Below are 18,848 nucleotides of genomic sequence, written 5' to 3'. Positions count from 1 at the left end.
GATCAGTGAAGCAAACTGCATCTTAGAAGGTCGCATCAAGACCGCATTTAGGCATCGCTGTTCAAACCGGCCCTGACTGCTTCTCCGCATCCCTCTGCCCAGGAGGCCCATTTTGGCTGCTCCCTAAGCCGTCAGCTCATGCCCCTTCTCGGACACAGAATCAAAGAGTCATTTGGTTTGGAAAAGACCTTAAGAATCACCGAGCCCAACAAGTAATCCAGCTTTGCCAGTCCATCCCTAAGCCATGCACCAAAATGACACAAGCTCACCTTTTAAATATCCCCAGAAATGGTGACCACCACTTCCCTGAATTACCATGAGAATTTCCCAAACTGAACTGGGAGGTGGCTCCTTACCTGGCTGTCACCAAATGACTGCTTGGCTGCTGGCACATCCCATTGCTGTCACTGCCCTGCCCAGGTGCCCTGAGGCTGTGGCTGACTGCTGTGAGCCTTCACCCTCATGCAGCAGCCTTGCTCTTGCTGGTCTCTCACAAATAAGCTCCCACTGTGTAGCAGGAGGCAGCTGCATTTTTAATGAGCTGTGCCTGAGTTTTGTTATGATACTTGAATGTGAACAGCTGCAGGTTTCCCTTGTTATGAGTAGTGTTCTTCCAAATACGAAGATGTCCTTTCCCACAGATACGATTTGGTGATCCTCAGCTACATCAGAATGCAATATTTTGGCCAAAACATTAGATTGTCCCATTTCCTGAGTGTTCACAGTCATGTCCACAGCAGGAGAAGTGAGCCTTCCAGCTCAAGGTTCTGGACATGTTGATGGATCTAAATCACTGTACCAGAAAAGTCACAGTGAAAAAGTGAGCAGAAAGGAGAGCTAGAGTCAAAATATCAATGAAATTCAGCTTCCTGTTTTAAAGCATTGTTTCATTTCAATAATTTCACAGTGAAACAAGTAAAGCCAAAAGATAATATTCAAATGGCTTTTTGATACTTTGAAACAGTAATTAAATAGGAATACAGCCCCAAAACTCCCCAGTCAACAAAATTAATTGCCTCAACAATTGAGTAGGATGGCACTGGTTTAGCTCATAGGCCTCACTATGAGCATAAGTCTCATTACAATTAGAAATGTGAACTTTCATAAATGAACATAATAGTACCTCTATTCCAGATTGTACTAGGACAGAAAGAGTTAAATGTTCGGAGCTTTAGCAGCGTTCCCAGGGCAACACCTCAGTCTGCCAAAGCACCACAGTCTTAAACAAAATTTGGCAGCAAAGGCCATTTAAATGTTAGAAGCCACATTGTTCATTTTAACCTCTATACTTTAGAGACTTCTGAATGGCAGAAGTCCACAAAATGTGTTGATAAATCTTCCTAAAGAAAATATATGGGAAAATGAAAGGTAATGTATGAAATACATATCCAGCGAATAACTAGACTTGTCAGAGAGATCATTAGCTCTAATCTCCAATGCCAGCAATAACTTATCTGCCTGTTAAAAAGAAAGCCTGGTTCAGCCTGTCTACAGGCCTATTGAGCAGCCCAGAAATCCAGACAGGAAGGCTAAGACAATCCCTTTGTTAAAGACTATTTAGAAACCTCTCTGAACTTCATAACAGATTAATGTCGAAGGGATGGAAAAGAATAGAAAGACACTTCTCTCACAAACACAGGTTCTTACTAACCTATGGCCTTTGCAGAACAGAGGTGGGTACTTAGATTACAGAAAATATGTAGTAAAAGAAATTATTGTTCCCATTTCCTTCACTATCTTTCCTGAAGTCCAAACCTCCCTGTAGTAATTTTGTGAGTAGTTGTGACATACTCAGAAGTGGAAAAGGAAGTAACGGAAGAAATGGGGTCAATGGTTCACTAGTTTGTATACAAGTCTTTACACAGCTATGATGTATTTAGAGACATGCAAGTGGTTTTTTTGGCAGCCTTATTATGACGTTTGGAAAACAACACTTCATCATCTTCATTCAGACTTAATTATTCACATCTTAACAGAGTAGTCAATGTTTATGTAACACATTTTGCACTATATTCTGATTAATCTTTTTCACACATGTAGCCTACAGGTATAAATTAAAAAGTTAACTCTTGCTTAGTGAGTATAGAAGTAACCCTCCTGGTGACTGACCAGTAATCAAAACCTTGTTCCAAACACATCAAAATGTTATTACCAATAAATAATTTTTCATATTACTCACCATTTTTTTCAAATATAAGAGATGTTCGAAGACGCTTTTTAAGCCTTAAACTATCAAAAGAGTTTATGTCAGGTATGCTCCTTGGAGATCTAAATCCTTTCATCTGAGTTTGATACAGAATTCTTTTAGTACTATTGGATAACTACTTCCCAAGTGTTGTACTTTGTATCAAAATTAAATGGTTACTTACATGAGGAACAGGTCATAGTACACTGACAGGCAGGACTTCTGGCATGGTCTTCCACATAGTTTTTGTACCTCATTTGGTGGAGATGTAGACTATTTGATGGGTGTAAATCTGGCCAGAATAGAAGTGTAGTGCTTAGTGTTTTGTACCGTACCAAAATGAGCATGTTTTTGCAGGGCCTGTCCTGGCACCTTGTTTTGTCTAGTGTCTGTGAATAACCCCTAAAGAAGAGAGAGAGCACACCTTCATCAGTTTTGTGGGTAACACCAAACCATGTGGCCTTAGCACATGGACCTAGGGGCAGGAAGTGGAGCTCTGCAAGAACAGGTGGGGAAAGGGGCCAAGCAGGACCCTGACAAAATTCAGCAAAGGCAGGTACAAAGTCCTCCATCCAGGACACTCCAACTACTTCCAACAGTGCAGGCTGAGAATTGACCAGCAAGACAGAAACTCTGCTGGAGAAGACTGGGAAGAACTGGTCTACAGCCAGCTAAGTGCCATCCACCACTAAGTATGTGGCCACTAACATCCTGAGACATATTAAGAGGAGGGTAGCCACTACATCAGGGAAAACAGTTATCCCTTTCTATTAAGCACTTCTCAGGCCACATCTGTGTACTGTGGCCAGTACTGGGCCCTCCGGTACAAAGCAGGCATTGAGCAGCTGGGACAGATTTAGCAGGAATGACCAAGATGATCGGGGATGGAGAAGAGCTACGGCCACAGACAGATGGAACCATGAGACAAGAGACAAGACTGGAGACAAGAAGGGATCAGGAGTACCTAATAGCAGCCTTCTACTATCCATGAGAAGGTTACTGAGAAGGCAGGGACAGGCTGCTTACTAACATGAGTGGCAGGACTCAGTACATCAGGCAGGGGAATCTAAGTATTAGTAGACTCAGGTCCCTGAGGTTTTTAAGACCCAACTGGATGAAGTCCTGAGCAACCCAGTCTGATCTTGCTTTGGTCCACAGACTGGGCTACTGATCTAGATACCAGCCTGGATCAGGCTGTGATGCTGTATTTGCAAACAAGATATCTCATTAATGTTTTTTAAAACAATGCATGAAATACTTATTCAGTGAAGGCTAACACATATACACAACACAGATGAAAATTCTCCCTCAAAAAATATATACCATCAAGAACACTTGAGGAGCAGATTTTTATTTTTTTATTAGATATAGGTTGAAATACATAGAATGAAATGTTGCTGTTGAACTGTTTCCTTTAAAGTAGCAAAGACTTAACTCTTTACAAACCAAAAATGTAGAGCCGTGATTCTTTATTTGGATTGAAATAATGTTTTATTGCAAAGAGGGATATAACACTATAATTTTTGTGCTGTCACTCCTACCTTTATTAAATAATGAATTATTCCTCCCAGATGGCTGAGTACAGCAAACTGACACTTATACATAGCATGGGTTGTTCCAAAACTCTAAGTTTCCTAGGAAACGTGTATTCTTCAGACAAATTTCATTGCCTGTACAAGCTTGTGTACACTCAAAACCTTATTACAAAAATTAAACACACCTTATTTATAAAGTGATAAAATCTATTAACGTAATTGAAACTAACAGTCTCATCCAAGAATTGATAATTATTACAGAAAATTTATGCTAAATTACCATTATTAAGATTTAATCTTTATTGTATAAAGAATTAATTGCTGCACACAAACTTCTTAGTTTCTCCCATTCTCCTGGTGTTGTGTTTATCCCCTCCCCTCCTTGCCTGGTTATGATCTCACTCAGGTGAGAGTAGTGGTGAGTCATTAGCATCTGGAGTCCCTCACCAGGAAGAATGCCGTGCTTCTGTCTACAGCTTCTTCTTCATCCCTGTAGGGTTCACTTGGAGTTGGTCTTATATGCTTGCTAACACAATTTTACACCTTGCTTTTTCTTCGCTAGTCTGTAGCTCTACATAACATCTGAGTTTACTGTTATAATACCTTCCACATATATTAGACAGTTTCTTTGTCTTTTTTGCTAAACCAGTTGTGTTCAGCTCCAGATCTGCGCCCAAGGAAAGAAACAATAAATACAAGAAAAATAAATTAGCCACAAAAAACTTGTCAAAACTGCTCCTACAATTAAAAGAAGCAAACCAAATCTGCAAGCAGATCAAAGAACATTCAGACAGTGCAAATCTGATTAGCTTCTGTTTTGATGCTTTGGAAACTCAGTACAAGGCTTATGTCCTGTTACAAGCAATGGTAATAATTTGTTGTAGTTACAAGCTGATAACAATCTAATTCAGAATTTAAATTATTTTGAAAACATTTCTGTTATCTCAGTGGTTCTTTTGAGCTGTATTTGGAGTTTGTCATCTTAGTCCTATTGAAAGAACTCATCACAGATTGTTTAGACATCCCTCGGAATAAAATAAATAAATAGGAAAAGAAATTAAGCTCAAGTAAAAAAGAAGTTACATAGCTGGGTTTCTGAAACTTGAAAAGTCTTGGGAGGTATGTAAACTAACAGAAATTCAGAGAACAGTGTTATCTTTTTGCATTCTTGGAGCCCTCATACATTAGTAGAAAGCAGATCTCTTTTGGAAGTTTCTGTAATAACCTCTTCTGTATTATTTATCTTAAGTGATTAAACTATCAGGAGATTTTCATGTTCTCCATCCACTGGTTAAATGAAAATAACATTTCCCTGAGTACTAAGGTAAGCCAGTAATAGCTTTACATTTTGAGGTTAAATTGTAACAGCTGCGAGATCATGACATGTAAATATATCTGAGCTGCCACTCAGTCTCTCTATGCCATCTCTAGGCAGTTGATAAAAATTATTTTCCTGACCCAAAAATCCTTGAACTTCTAGCACAACAAGCTACTAGCATTCCCAGGGAAACAAAACCCCTCCTTTATGTCACTCAGTATTTTTATGACAGATAGAGCTTTCATGACAGTGATACATTATACCAGCAGAGTATATATACCAGTGATTTTTTACTGTAGAAGTAAATAAGAAGTATTTTATTTCAGTTACATGAGAAAATTCTGACTGCCAATGGAATATTTTTTAGGGAAGACTGTTTTCTGTTTTGTTTTCCCAATTTTGTTTTCCCATGCCTTGACATAAAGCAGATACTTGCAAATTGTTAACAGATGATAGCAAGTAATTGGAAGTCATAGAACAAGGACAGGATGGACAGAACTAAAAATACATGTGTGAGAGCACAGGGGAGTACACAAAGGAAGATAAATGAACCACAGAAGAGAGTTCATTCAAAGTAGACACCACTGACTAGACATTTTCAATGTAAATCTAAGACACAGAGTCCAGACAATGCAGTGAAAAACATAGTCCCAGCACCTGAAAGGCTTTTACACAGCTGTCTTCACAGAAGAAGACACTCAATTTCAGTAGGGAGTTTCCATCCTTTATCACATGCTGTATCCACACCCTCACTTCAAACTGTTATTTAACTACTACCGTGAAATTATGTCTAAAAGGCCTGTGAATAAGGGAAATTAAAGAAGACAAAAATGTTCCCTGAAAATAAGAAACAATAAGTGCCAGACTTCTTTTCCATTAGTCATGAAGTTTAGCACTGTTTGTTCTGGAATTCCAAAATACCCTCCAAACTCTGAAGCCTGAAGGAATTATGCACAGACTTGACTGAATTTAATTGCTTGTAAGCAGGAAAACAAACAACTGATTTATCAAGGAAGTTTTAAGAATTTTGGTGAAGTTTGGAGAGATTTATTAGCTGTGAGAAAATATGTATGTTCTTTAGCTTCCTTACATTCAGTTTTCTCTTAGTTCTGCTCAGTGCACAACATAAAATTATTTCAGATGTCCAAGCCCCACTCTATTTTCTGTTATATTCTAGATCAAAGCTGCAACTGGCAACTCATTTCTTACACACAGAAAGCTACAATTCTTTAATTCCACAAAACTGTCCATGACAAAACTCTCTTTTTCTAAAAATACAGAGAGGTTCCTCTGCACATGAACCATGAATAGCTCTAGATATTTTGGCCCATATCTCAGAAATCCTGGGCATCGCATATGTGAACTAATGTTGTTTAATAACATTAACAACATTGTTGCTGTCATTTTTGTGATCCTCATTTTCCACAAATCTCTCAACATGCTTCCTTTTAAAAAATTTCTTAGGCTTTGTTTCCACGCAGATGTGGTCTTCTGATTTAGATGTATAATTTTTCTGGGTTTGTCTTCTTGCCTTAGTACCTGGGTCTGGGAAATCCACAGCATCTATACAGTTTGGGATACTGATATGTGAAAAATTGGACTTGAGCATAAAGAGCAGTGCATCCAGCTGTGTGCCCAGTGTGTCAAGGGGCATGACTGTCCTATTCTACTCCATGCTTGTGAGACCCCAACTGGATTTCTGCATCCAGCTGTGGAGTCCTCAGTTCAGGAAAGACAAGAGGACAGTCTTAATCTATGCCAGGGAACATTTATGTTGGACATTAGGAGGAATTTCTTCACAGAAAGGCTGATTGGGCATTGGAATGTACTGCCCAGGGAGGTTGTGGAGTTACTGTCCCTGGAGGTGTTTAAAAACAGACTGGATGTGGCACTCAGTGCCATGGTCGAGGCAACAAAGGGATGTTTGGTCATAGATTGGACCTGATGATTTCAAAGGTCTTTTCCAACCTAATCAATTCTGTGATTCTGACTCTGTGGTTCTGCAAGATGGACCTGATTCAGTTAGTGTAGATGTGGGCCACAAAAATGATTGGTGGGATGGAAAAAATTCTTCTTGAGGAAAGACTGAAAGAGGTGAGATTGCCCAGCCTGGAGAAGAGAGGGCCCTGGTGAGAGCTCATTGCTGTCTTTCAGTATTTTAGGGGGCTTATCAGAGAGACAGAGGAAGAAATTTTTACCAATAAGTAGTTACAAGACAAAGGGCAAGAGTTTTAGCCTGAAAGAGGGTAGACTTACATTGGACATAAGGAAGAATTTTTCTACAGTGAAGGTGGTAAGGCACTGGCATAAATTGCCTACAGAAGTTGTGGATGCCTAATAAGGACTTGTAAGAGTTGAAGTGTTTTATGGGGCTTCTAGCAACCTGGTCCATGGAAGGTGTCCCTGTCTAAGCATAAGGGTTGACTAGATGATCTTTAAAGATCCCTTCCAACCAAATCCTTCTGCTTTTCTGTGGTACAAAGCTTGCAGACCAGTGCATCAACATAACAAAAATCCTTACGCATGTTGATCACAAAGTCAGCAAGCAACTAATAATAGGTGGCTTAGTTCCTTCAGTTTCTGTAAAGTGTGCCTATCATGGGTTTAAAAAATGAGTTTTAGTCTCTGGAAAACAATTTAGTAAAATAAAAAGTGGTTATCATTTGTAAGGAAACTGTCTGACTTTTGCTGTACAACTCTGGAAGATGCTGTTGACTCTCCTGAGTGACAAAAGGCCTTGCAGAGAGAGGGATCTGGATAGAGTGGAGCACTGGGCAATCTTCAATGACATGAAAATGACAAGTCAAAATGCCAGATTCTGCACCTGGGATGGAGAAATGCCAGACACAAGTCTGAACTGGGAGAGGGGCAGCTCTGGATTTGCAGAGAGAGCTCTGGGGGTGCTGGTTGGCAGCAGGCTCTGTGGCAGCCAGCAGAGTGCCCTGGCAGCCAGGAGGGCAGCAAACCCATCCTGAGTGCAGCAAACCCATCCTGGCTGCAGCAAACCCATCCTGAGTGCCTCAAACCCATCCTGAGTGCAGCAAACCCATCCTGAGTGCAGCAAACCCCATCCTGAGTGCAGCAAACCCCATCCTGAGTGCAGCAAACCCATCCTGGCTGCAGCAAACCCATCCTGAGTGCAGCAAACCCATCCTGAGTGCAGCAAACCCATCCTGAGTGCTGCAAACCCATCCTGAGTGCAGCAAACCCATCCTGAGTGCAGCAAACCCATCCTGAGTGCAGCAAACCCATCCTGACCCATCCTGAGTGCAGCAACCTTGGCACTCTGAGGAGGTGATCATCCCTCTGTGTCCAGCGTTAGGGCAGGGCCCCCCACGAGTGCTGGGTGCAGCTCTGGGCTCCATTTCAGAACCATGGGAAGGTCCTGGAAGGTGTCTGGAGAAGGGCAAGGCAGCTGGTGGAAGCACTGCACACCATGGCCTGTGAGGAGCTGCTAAGGGCTCTGGCTTGTCTAGTTTGGATTAAAGGAGGCTGAGGGGCAACCTCCTTGCTCTCTACAGCTTCCTGAGGAGGGGAAGTGGAGAGGGAGGTGCCGATCTCTTCTCCCTGGGATCCAGGGACAGGATGTGTGGGAACGGTTCAGAGCTGGGCAGGGAGGCTCAGACTTGCCATTAGGAAGCATTTCTTTATAATAAAGAGAGAGTGGCCAAGCCTGATGGTGCCCTGAGCCTATCACTGTGTAAGGGGCATTTGGATGGAGCCCTTAAGAGCCTGCTTTACCTTTGGGTCAGCCCTGAAGTGAAGCACTGGGCTAAATTATTCTTGTACATCCCTTCCAAGCAGACTATTCCATTATAGGAAACTTCTTTTCATGGGCATGTAAATGTAGCCTAACAATTTATATTGTCACACCTCCACTGTAATCGATGTTTCTCTTAAAATAAGAGACTGGAAGTTTTAGTCGGTCTCCTCCTTAAGAACAGCAGGACACTGTCATTAAGCACACACGCTGTCCCAAGGACCGCGAGCAGGAATCATTCCTCCGCCCGTTTCCCTTAAGGTAGCCAGGGATAAATTACTGAAAAGTACTGCCTAAGGAACATGTTTCCAGGAACAGACTCATTTCGATGTGGTGGCAGTATCCTTGTGCGGGCACGACGTTCCGCTCCGGACCGTCCTTACCCGCCCGCCGAAGGAGAGCCCACATCCCGCGGAGGAGCAGCGGGCCGGGCTGCGGTCAGACACATCTCCCGGCACTTCCACACTCCTTAAGCTTCAGCTGAAAACACGCAGGCTGGGAGAGCAGGGGAAAAGGCAGAGACTGCCGCCCGCGCCGCGACGAGCCCAGCCCTTTGCCCGCCCCCTGCCCTTTGCCCCGCCGCTGTCCCAGCGCTTCCTGTTCCCAGCACGTGGGCCGGGATGGCGGGCGAGCCGCAGTGCCTCGGCTACACGGGCTGCAACTTCCTGCGGCAGCGCCTGGTGCTGGCCACGCTCAGCGGCCGCCCGCTGAAGATCCGCAGGATCCGCGCCAAGGAGCAGGACCCCGGCCTCCGCGGTGAGCGGCCGCGGGCGGCAGGTCGGGCCGGCGGAGCTGCGGCGGCGGCTGTGCCCGGGGCGTGCCGCCGGGCAGGGGCAGGCCCCTGGAGCTGGGACAGCCCGGGCTCCGTCTGGCGGGCCCCGCCGGGGGGGGACCCGGCCGCGCTCCCGGGGACGCGCTCTCCCCTGGGCGCTCCGCACGCCGGCTCGGGTGCCGCGGTCACACGTGGGTGGCGGGGCTTTGGGAGGAGGAGGAGCCCGGGGAGCGGGCAGGGGGCGAGGGAGGCCGGGGCAGGGGCGGTGACACCCGCCGCTCCCTGCTGTCAGCATCCCTCGCTGCCCGGCGGGGCGCGGGGCAGCGGGCAGACCCATCCCCGTCCCGCCGGCTCGGCTCGGCCCGGCTCGGCTCGGCTCGGCTCGGCTCGGCCCGGCCCGGCTCGGCTCGGCCCGGCCCGGCTCGGCTCGGCTCGGCCCGGCCCGGCCCGGCTCGGCTCGGCCCGGCTCGCTGCGTGTGCGGGAGCCTCTCCACAGCCCCGGAACCGGTTCGCGTTCCCGCGGTGGTGGTTTCGCAGTCGGGATGGCAGGATTAATTCCCTGTCTCTTGGGATTGATTCCATGTTTCTGCCGCGTGCCCGTGTCCGTGCCCAAGCGTCGTGTGCTTCCAGTGCTTGTGGGAGCTCACGTTCCACTTTTAATAGGTCATGTTTTATGCTTTGATTTTTGTCAGGGTTTGCTGAAACAGAAAAAGTGAAAGAGGGGAATAATTTATTCTCGTTTCTGCGGATTTGTTTGAGGGATATCTTTCTTGGGAGTATTACCGTCATTCTTGTACAAAGTCTTTGACATCCCGGGATGAATTCCATCATAAACAAGAAAACAATAGAGCAAAGCTCCAGGAAGAAACATTATTGTGGTGTTCAGTTATTTTTTGGGCAAGGACCCCTGTTACGATGTTCAGAACAGGCTTCTCTGCCTCCTGAGGAGGAGTAGCTAAACCTTTTAGTTACTTTTGTACACAGCCTTTGGTATGTAGCTAAAAAGTCTACTCGAAAACAGCCAAAGCATTCTCGTGTGCTTGACTTAACATTTACTACCATCCAAAGTATTTATTATCACTGTGGAGGATTTGGTGATGGTGAAGTTTGTAGCTATTGCCATGTTTTTTTAAAGAGTATTTGAATTTACTTTTTAAAGTATGGGTTCAAGTGTAAACTATGACTATAACAGAAAAATAATAACGATAAATCCTGATCTGTGTTGATAATTCAACACGCAGGTATTTTTGCTTTTCATGACTAGAACTTTTGTAAACTCTGCTACTAGTGTTCTCCAAGAGTGAAATGTATGCTCACAAAGATGCACTGGAAGATGCCCCAGTGCTTATAACGTCATATAAACTTTGTAAGCATATAAGCTGTCATAGTTTAGAAAGAGAGCAGAACTAGTATTGTGTGACTGAGACATCAGTCATGTTATGCAAATATTGCCAAACTGTAAATCCTGCAGTTAGCTCTGTGGTTTAAATATCTATGACATCCTAGAGTCACATACATATGATTACTGTGTAAGAAGTAGCACAGGATTATTGCTAAGGGAGTTCTGCAGCCTACAAACAATTATGCAGATTCTGCTGGCTCTTAAAACTAACTGGATTTTGAATTCTGCATATATTCACCTACCTTCCTGATACTGAGCCTGTACCATGTTGGAATACTAGAATACTAGCATATTCTTCCTGGGATGGCTTTTTTCAGTTGGCTGGGGATTTTTGTTTGTTTTTGTTATTATTTCTTTGTGTTATTTACTTTTTTGGTTGGTATTTTTGGTTTTATTTTGCTTTAAATTTGCGTGTCCTTTTCATTGTCTCTGGGTGAGAGGCCACATAATCAAGGGAAACTGAGGAATTATTTCCATACCAACTGCTATAATATAGTGAACACAGTAAGCAAGAAAAGAGGCCGTGAGAAGACTTGTGGTTCTCTAGCCCTAAATATGTCCAAAACTGTTTTGGAAATGGAAAATTTTAGAGTCTGCAAACAACTAATTCTGTTTGTAGAAGAGCTACAAAGTAGCAGCACTTCATGTCTAAATGTCCCCTTCTTTTAAACTAACACTTTTACAGAGAATAATGTGAAGCTGTTATTAGCTTGTCATGCTTCAGTAAATGGGGTCCTGTTTGCTTTGATTTGTCTGTTTTTCTTTGTACTGAGCAAAATTTAAATTGTCAAAGGTTTTATCCTGGACGAGGGCAATCCTTCAAGCCACTGTGGTCAGAAATGTCTACTTGTACTATGTGTTGTGTGCCAGGGAGCGGAGTGTGACTAGTCTAGTGGCCACATCTGAGGGCATCTGAACTGATTTGAGGTGCCTATAAGTGTGGAGGCTCACATTAACATCTCTGTTTTTACAGGGAATTGCCTTTTCACATGTGCTGGCATTACACCACAGCTTGAAGAGTGAGAGTAGCCTTACTGTCATGGAAGGCAGGAAAGGGTAAAAGTACAAGTAAGGTGTTGAACTTCTAAGAAATAATTATGTCTGTGCTTTACTCCTTAGATTTTGAAGCAAGTTTTATTCGCCTGATTGACAAAGTCACCAATGGCTCACGGATTGAAATAAACCAAACAGGTGAGATCTGTTTTTTTCTGCTTCATCTGTTCTGGTCTCCAGGATTTATCAGTTTCTTCAGTAGAATTGAAGTCTTGTCTTGATAGAGGTAGGTGTTCAGATAAGATTGACTGAGAAGATCAGAAATAACAAAGTTGACAAGTTCTGTAATAATTGATCACATGCAAGAAGGTCAATGCTCCACCGTAATGCAGAGAGCTAAGAAAGCTCTATTGCCCAATAACTAAAATTAGTATTTTGTTAGGTATGCAGGATTTCATGGTGCGAAAATGTTCCTCTGTGCCAGAATCGATTTTTGTAGAAGAAGATTTACCCTCTACAGAGGCAAACTTCTTAGCCAGACCGTTGCTTATTCATGCTTAGAAAACAGTTTGATTACAGTGAAAAGCATCCCATGTGAAACTTCACCTGGTCTGAGTTTTTTCTTTTTTTCTTATGGGTTCTAATGATCTTTGGATGGTAAGTAAGGCAAATTAATTACCATCAGATATGCCAAGATTCCAATGACCTGATGGACTGATGAAGGTTTAGCTTTTGTGGAAAATAATAATTGCTTGTATCAGCATTTTGTAGATTGCTAAGGTTTTAGAGGGAGGGGAAAGTAGGAAAATGATGTGCAGGATAGACAGACACTCATGTGTTGACCCATTTATTAGCTGCAGACATGTAAATAGTGTGCTGGAAGTGCAACAGCCTTCCATATCATCTTCTGCCTCCAGTTTGCCTCATACAGTTTTGCAAAGTATTTTTATGCTGTTTCAGTGGCCCGTGTTTTACAGTGCTCTCATTTGGTTTGCTCCCCTGGCCTCTTCCCCAGGTACTACCTTGTATTATCAGCCTGGTCTTCTGTACGGAGGCTCATTGGAACATGACTGCAGCCCCAGTCGTGGTATTGGCTACTACTTGGAAAGTCTGCTCTGCTTGGCACCTTTCATGAAGCATCCACTGAAGATTGTCTTGAGGGGAGTAACAAATGATCAAGTAGATCCTTCAGTAAGTAATAAAGTTTAAATATCAGAGAAGGATATTTTTTCCACCTAAAATAAGAAGATTGAGAAGAAGTGTCTAAAACATGTTGAATTTTTATCATCCCTCACATCCAGAAGTATCCATTGTTGCTGCATTGTTGCTCTCTGAGTCAAAGAAGCATCTGCTAAACTAGAGTGTATCACACTCTAAACTTCAGTTTGTAATACCCCTGACTGAACTGATGTTCATTTCTGTACAGCTTCTGTCTTCTCCCTGCAAACTCCTTTTAAATTCATTGTGAGGCCCTGACACAGGTTTGGTTGTCCTCTTCTCTTAGAATTACAACGGATTATTTCTCTTGCACTACACGTCTTTACTCTGTAAAGAAGAGAGTGTCTTCAAATTATGAGTGCACAAAGGAAGAAATGTTTCTCTTCTGTTGGATTCTGGACATAGTCATTCCACTGTTGCTGTCAAGTCTTCTTTCTATTAGAAATAGGAGTCATCTGGTGATTAGGCAATTACAGTAGCAAAAGTATATAATAACTCTCTGGTTATTCAGAAACGTGCCAGAAGGTGTGGTAGGTTAAATGGCTATGAAATGCTTGCTGTTTTCTATTATGGATCTGTAGTCCTTTGTTTTGTACCAGCGTTGTTACAGAAATGAGCTGTGAGAGGTGTGACAAAATGTGGAAGTAATGATTAGTGGTCGCACTCTTGATTTATTTTTCTCCAAAAACTCCAAACATAAACTTCTGCTTTTAGAGAACAACATTACTCTTTACTTTTTGAATGGTGGTTGGACACTGCCTGTTTTCCTCTGAGTAAATTAAGGACACATTGTAATCTGAAAATGTAACCAGTTTAAATGAATGCAAATACTGTGGAATATAACTATAGATATTATATGAGCCGCTGAGTCCTGCTCGAATTTATTACTTTCCAGCTGTGTTTCTCTGGTCATTTAAAAAACTCACTCTCTCACTTCTGGCTCTCTGAGACATCCCCATGAGTCAAGGGATGATCAAAGTGGGTTGTACACAGCACTATAAGAAAAAAAGTGGAAGTATTTTTTGATATCCTTTCTGTCATTGTGATTAAAAATACTTATTGTAACTGGTAAGTAGTAAGACTCAAAGAAAAGTCCTTTTTTCTTGATGATTTAATCACAATGGAGAAATTCTTGCATAATCTGGAGATGGAGAGTAGTCCAGTTTTCATATTGCTTTTATGAACAATTTGGACACTCCTGTAAGCAACAGAGTCTTGATTCTGGAAATTATCTCCTTTTGGGCATCAGTCACATGGGCCTGAGATGAAACTGTTTTAGTTCAAATGGGTGCAAGAATTAAGGTTGCTTTGTACTTGAAGGGTGCTTACACTTGCCAGAGCTCTCACAAGTGGGTGGGCATACATCGGCTGACTCCCAAGCTCGGTATGCTGAAAGTAACATGTAAAGAGTTACATGTTAAGTTCATCGTGGTATAGTAGCAATTATGGTTTAGTTCTTAGTGACAACACAGTAACAACTTCAGTTACTGTGACTCAGCTCATCCTTGTTAACTGTTAAATGGTTGTAACTGAATACCAGTTCCTAAAATCGTTTTTCCCTGGCTTATGTCTATTTAACTTCCCTGAGTAAACATTAAACCTGGTGCATACCAATGCACCAGAGGACTTCTACAAGTTGTTTTGTATAACATATGTGTCTCCTGGTTTCTGAGACTAAAAGCACAAATTTAAGTGTTACCCTAATTTATTTATATGCTTAAGTAAAAGAAAACTTGGTTTAAAATCTATTTTGGTTTCTAGTTTTCAGTAGACAGAGAGTATATATTAACTCAGTGAACAATTATTACCTATGCTTGCCCAAAAAGAGGTGCTTGAATTTGTTTATCTATCTGTATACTTTATGCTTTCCAAAGGTGGAAAGGCAAACCAGTGTGACTACAGTGTGGGAATTTAGGTGCTTTACCTGCTGGTCTTCATGTAGCAACTTCTCTGTTTCAACTTAGTGGGTTGTATTGTGTGGGAACTTGAATTTGCATTGCTGGATTTTTTGAGCTGGGATGCTATAGAGGTGGCTTCTGTAAGAAGCTGACAAAAGTTTCCCCTTCTTCCAACAGAGGCCATGTCATCTGGCTCCAAGACAGACCCACTGCTGCCCAAGTCTGAACCTATCAGTGATGGTGGTAGCACTGCTGGGGTAACAGCTTTAAGGAGGAAGAGATGGGGGGGTGGAACAGTGGAATAACCTAGAACTGGAGAGAAGAGTGAGAATATGTGAGATAAACAGCCCTGCAGAGAGCAGGCTCAGTGAAAAATGGGAGGTGTTTCATGCACTGGAACAGAGATTTCCCTGTAGCCATAATGAAGACCATGGTGAGGCAGCTGTCCCCCTGCTACCCATAAATGTTCACAGCAGAGCATATGTCCACCTGCAGCTAGTGCAGGACCCCATGCTGGAGTAGGTCGGTGCCTGAATGTGGCTGTGAACCCATGGGAAGCCTGCACTGGAGCAGGTTCATGGCAGGACCTGCAGGCCTGTGGAGAGAGGAGCCTATGCTGGAGCAGGTTTGCTAGCAGGACTTGTGAACTCATGGGGAATCTGCACTGGAGCAGTTTTTGAAGAACAGTAGCCAGTGAGAGGCAAGTAGCAGGAGTATGTGTGCAACCAGGGGAGTGTGACCTTTCTCTCATTCCCCCATGGTGTCAGTGAACAGGTAGCCTGACCCCCTGGGCTTTGTGAAATCTGATTTCAGCACTGAGATCTTGGCTTTTACACAGCCTTTTACACAGAAGTATTTGTGGGATGTGATTGCTGTGTGGTTTGAGGTTGCTCTTCACCAGAGACCTCCTTATCTCAGGTGCATGTAAGTGAATATTGTGGATCTCTTGCTGTAAGGAGAGTAGAAGAGATTCAGATCAGAGGAAGAGTTTCTAAAGGACATCTTGTAGAAGGAAAGACTTTTAGCTGAGTTCAGTGAGGCAGAGGTCAGTCTGCATTCCTGGAGTATAAGAGCATGTGGTGTTTGTTTATGTACATTAACAGCCCTCCAATAGGGTGCAGTGGAAAGCTCTTTGATGATTGGCATCACTCCTAAAGAGTACTGTGGACACTGAACATGCAGTTGCTCCAAGTGAGACTGTGCTGACATTTTTAATAATAATGTTTTCCATATTATTTTACATCATTAGACACTGGAACAAATCAGCCTGAGAAGTTGTGGATGCCACAACCCTGGCAGTGTTTAAAGCCAGGTTGGATGGGGACCTGGTCTAGTGGGAGTTGTCCCTGCCCATGGCAGCAGAAGGTGGAACTAGATAATCTTTAAGGTCCCTTCCAACCCCAAAACATTCTATGATTCTGTGATAATACTACATAGCGTTATTACTCTGTGAGTGATGCACCCTAAATGGGTGAAAGGAATGCTACTTTGCTGTCACTTGTCAGCAAGAAATAAGCATTTGGAATACCAGCCTGGACTGTTCACTGACAGCCTTCACTTGCAACATGTTTTCCTGTGCTGTCACTGGTGAGATCTGACCCTGGGTAGTTTGTGGGACCAACCATATGGGACTGGGTTGAGGCACTTCCAAGTTTCTCTGTATAGTGATTATGTATGCAGAGGGTGCCCTTTGTGAAGTGCCTTTTTGAAGGGAATGGAGGTGGTACACAAATGATAGCTCCTATTTTCCTTTCCTCCTCTATGTATTGTTATTCTGACATTTAGATATAGCTGCAGTAATTTGTTTTAGAGTAATCATTCTTGATGTTTGTGTTTCCAGGTGTTGAAGGTTTTTTACAGCTATACCATGGGGCTTTGAGTTCAAATGACTGTTATGCTGACACGAGACTAGTAAATCAAATTTTACCTTAGGAGCAATAATCTTCAATCTTAATCAGAATTCAACAGTTGTATGTAGAAAACAGTATGTTTTTCCTACTGAGTTTTCTTCCCACGGTTCTTTTTTCTCTGTTTTTTCCCTTCCCCTTTCTCCCAATCTGGGCCTTTTTTTGCAAAACCTAACACTGTATGTTAGGTGGGGCTCAATGACAGGTGCAATGCCAATGGATATACAGGCCAACTCAGGTATCCATGTGCTGCAGGGTCTCGATTTAGGTGTTTTGTCTGGGGATCTTTGCACTGGATAAGGGATTCTTAAAGTTACTTTTCTACCTTTTTCTTAGCTACTGTAGGTTTCTTTAAAGGGAAGTGATAAGTGATTTGCATTTCCACAACTTGGCGAATAAGCAGTATTTATGGGACTTAGAATGTTGTCATTTGTGGTGACATATATCGTCAGTTGAATGATGCATCTGTTTCAGTGCAACTTGGTGCTATGCTGGCTTTTCTGGAAATGGAATCTGCCTTCCAAAGGGAGATAAGGGATGGGGTTTATGGATGAGGGTAGGCAAAAGGATAGAAAAATGGGTTTACAACTCAGTTCAGTTCCTGGTTTGCGATTTTCAGTGAACCGCTTCACATCCTGCCCAACTCCCCGCTTGTCTGCAAGGCAGAACAGCCTTTGCCCATTCTTCAAATACTGCTGATTGCCTCCTCTGTTTAGGCAGCAAAATTGGAAAGTCAGTCTTATTGTTTGTCTGTCTGGTACCTCAAAGTATTATGCCTGGAATTTTTCTGAGGATTGAAAACTACAACAGATCTTGAAGTTTTTTGAGTCCTTAACCTACACAGTAAAGTTTTTATTTTTTACTGGTATGTTTTGTTTCATGAGACAGAGGAAGAAACATTGTGTAATTTTAATTTGAACCAGATCAGCTTGTTGAGACTTCTGCCAGTGGTATTCACATGATTGTGCACATGCATGTTACTAAAGGCTTTACTCCAAAAGTCAAATTTGTATAGTTAATGAATACTACTGAAGGGGCAAAGCAAGGTAACCTGGCTGTAAAAAAAACATAAACTTTGTAAGTTAAAAGAAGTTAAGCATTGACTTACAGTTTTGTTTATTTTAATGTAGACATTCAAATATTGATACTAAAAACAACACTAAATGCCTTTCTGTAAGAAAGGAGATATGTTGTCCAGCAGGATTTGAAAATGAGAACTACAACATACCCCCATAATTCCTCAGGTACCACTAACTGAATGTTCACAGATTTGTAGGTGAGGTATGTGCTGCGATTTTGTCAGTGGCTTGCACTCTCTTCAAAGCAGAGAAAATTAAATTCAAGAATTATGTATTTTGGCTGAAGGCATGGGAAAGAGGGTGCTTTTTATCTGCCTCCTCAAATGCTGTCTACCTCATGACTGTTTCCTTCATCTCTGTTTATCTTCTCTTTGGTCATGCTGTCCTGATCCTGTCTATCCACAGCTATTTGTCTTGGGTAACTCCCTGTGCTGTTGCACTGCTAAATAATTTATATCACATTTGGCAATGCTACTGAAGTTTCAGAAGAGGGAAGAAGAGGGCAGTTCCCTGTAGTCTTAGGAATTAGGAAGAACAATGACAAGGATAATTCTGTTCAGACCTGGACCTGATGTGCACCTGGCTTAAAAGAGAGTACACTGATGATGTGCTCCCCACTTCAGATTCTTTTAAGTGCTTCAATAGAAGCTACTTAGAAGCTTCTGTTTCTTAGAAACAGGTAAAAAAAAGTTGTTAATAGAATGATCTTTCTGCTAAATCAAGGGCCTGCTCTTGCAGTGGTGATTGAAAAAAATGCAGTGGTTCTTGCATTCATTTGTTC

General features: G+C 42.5%; 1 protein-coding gene and 1 long non-coding RNA gene across 5 annotated transcripts in view; one reads left to right on the top strand and one right to left on the bottom strand.

The window, feature by feature from the left end:
* The first annotated feature begins 9,397 nt into the window (after positions 1–9,397).
* RCL1 (RNA terminal phosphate cyclase like 1) overlaps positions 9,398–18,848 on the top strand; it is a 30,645-nt gene continuing 21,194 nt past the window's right edge. Inside the window, exons 1-3 of one of the 2 annotated variants that reach the window (XM_021531709.4) lie at positions 9,398–9,554; positions 12,092–12,163; positions 12,981–13,156. In XM_021531709.4, coding sequence (XP_021387384.1) covers positions 9,419–9,554; positions 12,092–12,163; positions 12,981–13,156 — 384 coding nt within the window. In that variant the 5' untranslated portion in view covers positions 9,398–9,418. Of the gene's footprint in view, positions 9,576–12,091; positions 12,164–12,980; positions 13,157–18,848 lie in introns of both variants that reach the window. The other variant, XM_085567610.1, reaches the window with a different exon arrangement.
* LOC110471227 (uncharacterized) overlaps positions 10,251–18,848 on the bottom strand; it is a 46,761-nt gene continuing 38,163 nt past the window's right edge. Inside the window, exon 4 of one of the 3 annotated variants that reach the window (XR_014951553.1) lies at positions 10,251–10,268. This is a non-coding gene — a long non-coding RNA (uncharacterized LOC110471227). Of the gene's footprint in view, positions 10,269–12,087; positions 14,573–18,848 lie in introns of those variants that run through there. The other 2 variants (XR_013341563.2, XR_014951552.1) reach the window with 2 other exon arrangements.

Source organism: Lonchura striata, chromosome Z (genome assembly GCF_050655825.1).
Source record: "Lonchura striata isolate lonStrDom1 chromosome Z, ASM5065582v1, whole genome shotgun sequence".
Lineage (NCBI taxonomy): Eukaryota > Metazoa > Chordata > Aves > Passeriformes > Estrildidae > Lonchura > Lonchura striata.
This window is presented reverse-complemented; position numbering and strand designations above follow the sequence as displayed.